General features: G+C 35.2%; 1 protein-coding gene across 1 annotated transcript; it reads right to left on the minus strand.

The window, feature by feature from the left end:
- Positions 1-183: 183 nt before the first annotated feature.
- On the minus strand, positions 184-1055 carry LOC108356524 (uncharacterized). Its single transcript, XM_017607629.1, has 2 exons — positions 715-1055; positions 184-483 (listed from the first exon to the last, which is right to left on the minus strand). Exons 1-2 carry the CDS (start codon positions 1051-1053, stop codon positions 226-228), a joined length of 597 nt encoding a protein of 198 aa, XP_017463118.1. The 5' UTR covers positions 1054-1055; the 3' UTR covers positions 184-225.
- Between the last annotated feature and the right edge of the window lie 561 nt (positions 1056-1616).

Here is a 1616-nt window from a genome sequence, read left to right on the forward strand (position 1 = left end):
GTTATTTATTTACTTAGTTTTTGTATTACATTTTCAATTTCAAGCTATCATGAAACGCCAACGTAAACCGTTGAAGTACGTAAATATTTGCATTTTGAAATCAAAAAAATTTGTAGATAATAGGACCATTATAAGTATGTAGGTGGATATTTTGTGTATAAGAGTAAAGGAGTGATAGATAGTGGATAATGAAATATACGCTCTCCTTTTCTACTACCCTGCCTTCTATTTTTCTCTCAATCGTACGCACGCAGCCCTCTGAGACCGCTGTGTTGTAATAAATATTACTAGAAATGGTTTGGTTTCTTGTTGTCTTGACTTACATTTGCCACGATTGGCACAATAATCGTGATTGCCTCCATTACGAATTTCGTCATCAATCAAAGCTTTGATAATGTCATTGCAGGTGGTGCGGCTATTTACGCCGGACACGTAACGTGGTTCATCGTCAAGCCATATGGGTATCTCCTTTTGGCCTTGCTCCTGTGAATGAGAAACAGAGAGAGAGATAAGCAAACAAGTTTTTCAGGTAAAGAAAGCTTGAATAAAACTGGTACAGTGAAAACTCAATATAACATTTTTGTTGAGTACACTGAAAAAATCTCGTTGTTGCAAAATTTTCCAAACAAAAATGCTCCATAGATGTAACGAAGAAATTTTGAGTTTGGAAACTTTCGATATATTACATATGTACATTTTTTTTGAGATTCTTACCTCTGCACTATTAGCACCATTTAATGAGATCGTACGACTTCGGCCGCTTTGAGCGCTACAGGTACTCGGCGCGTAATTCCGATGTAAACGATTACTAGCGTATTTGCGATATTTGTGGAACTCCTTAATTTTAGGATTGAAGTTTTGGTTTTTATTTTTGTTGTTATTGTTATTGTTAGCCTTGCCATCGTAAGGCTGTGTGCTTTGTTGGACTGCATTATTCTGATTTTTCAATGGTAATATAGGACTGTAACGGCTTAGCTCTTCAGGTTCTTTGAGCAACGAAGGGCACTCATCTAAATTATCATAAATGAGTGTGGAATTCTGTTGGACAGCCATGGGCAAAGTGTGGGTAGTATTATGTAGAACAGTAGCTGAAAATTGCAAATTATTATAAAAATATTATTTTATTAATGAATATTTAAATAAAAAATTTACATATTTCATACATCTGAAAAATCGTAAGAATACTCGAGATAATATTTTTAATTATATTTTTGTCACGGATTTAGACAACAGTGTGAACAAGTCATAATTAAGTTTTCATACACACATCACAAGTGAACGCAAACATCATCGGGACCCATGTATCATCATTGCTGCTTATAGATTTTCGGGGCTTTAACAGTGCGTTGTCCGATCAATAACTTTCTTGAAAGTTTATCACACATACTGCTTGTCAAAATTAATTTGACAGCTGACGTAGGCTGCATGACGTCTTCCCATCTGTGCACACGATAACTCGAGTAAAAATTGAGATATCTTAACGAATACTTCTTTTCGGCGTAGAATGGATTGTATTGAAAATGCGCAAAATCGAACGATAACCACGCCTACCTCCCATATAACGGTTGTTTTCAGAAATATGAAAACTGCGATATTTTAGTAACTACTGAAGCTTA

This window comes from Rhagoletis zephyria, unplaced genomic scaffold, assembly GCF_001687245.7.
Source record: "Rhagoletis zephyria isolate East Lansing unplaced genomic scaffold, Rhagoletis_zephyria_1.1 Rzeph_scaffold_60454, whole genome shotgun sequence".
Classification (NCBI taxonomy): domain Eukaryota; kingdom Metazoa; phylum Arthropoda; class Insecta; order Diptera; family Tephritidae; genus Rhagoletis; species Rhagoletis zephyria.

Excerpts from the sequence above, each read along its gene's own strand:
- LOC108356524 (XM_017607629.1), bottom strand. The coding sequence starts at position 1,053 with ATGGCTGTCCAACAGAATTCCACACTCATTTATGATAATTTAGATGAG. Across the intron at positions 484-714 it reads ATGGTGCTAATAGTGCAGAG|GAGCAAGGCCAAAAGGAGAT; the intron begins GTAAGAATCTCA and ends TCTCATTCACAG.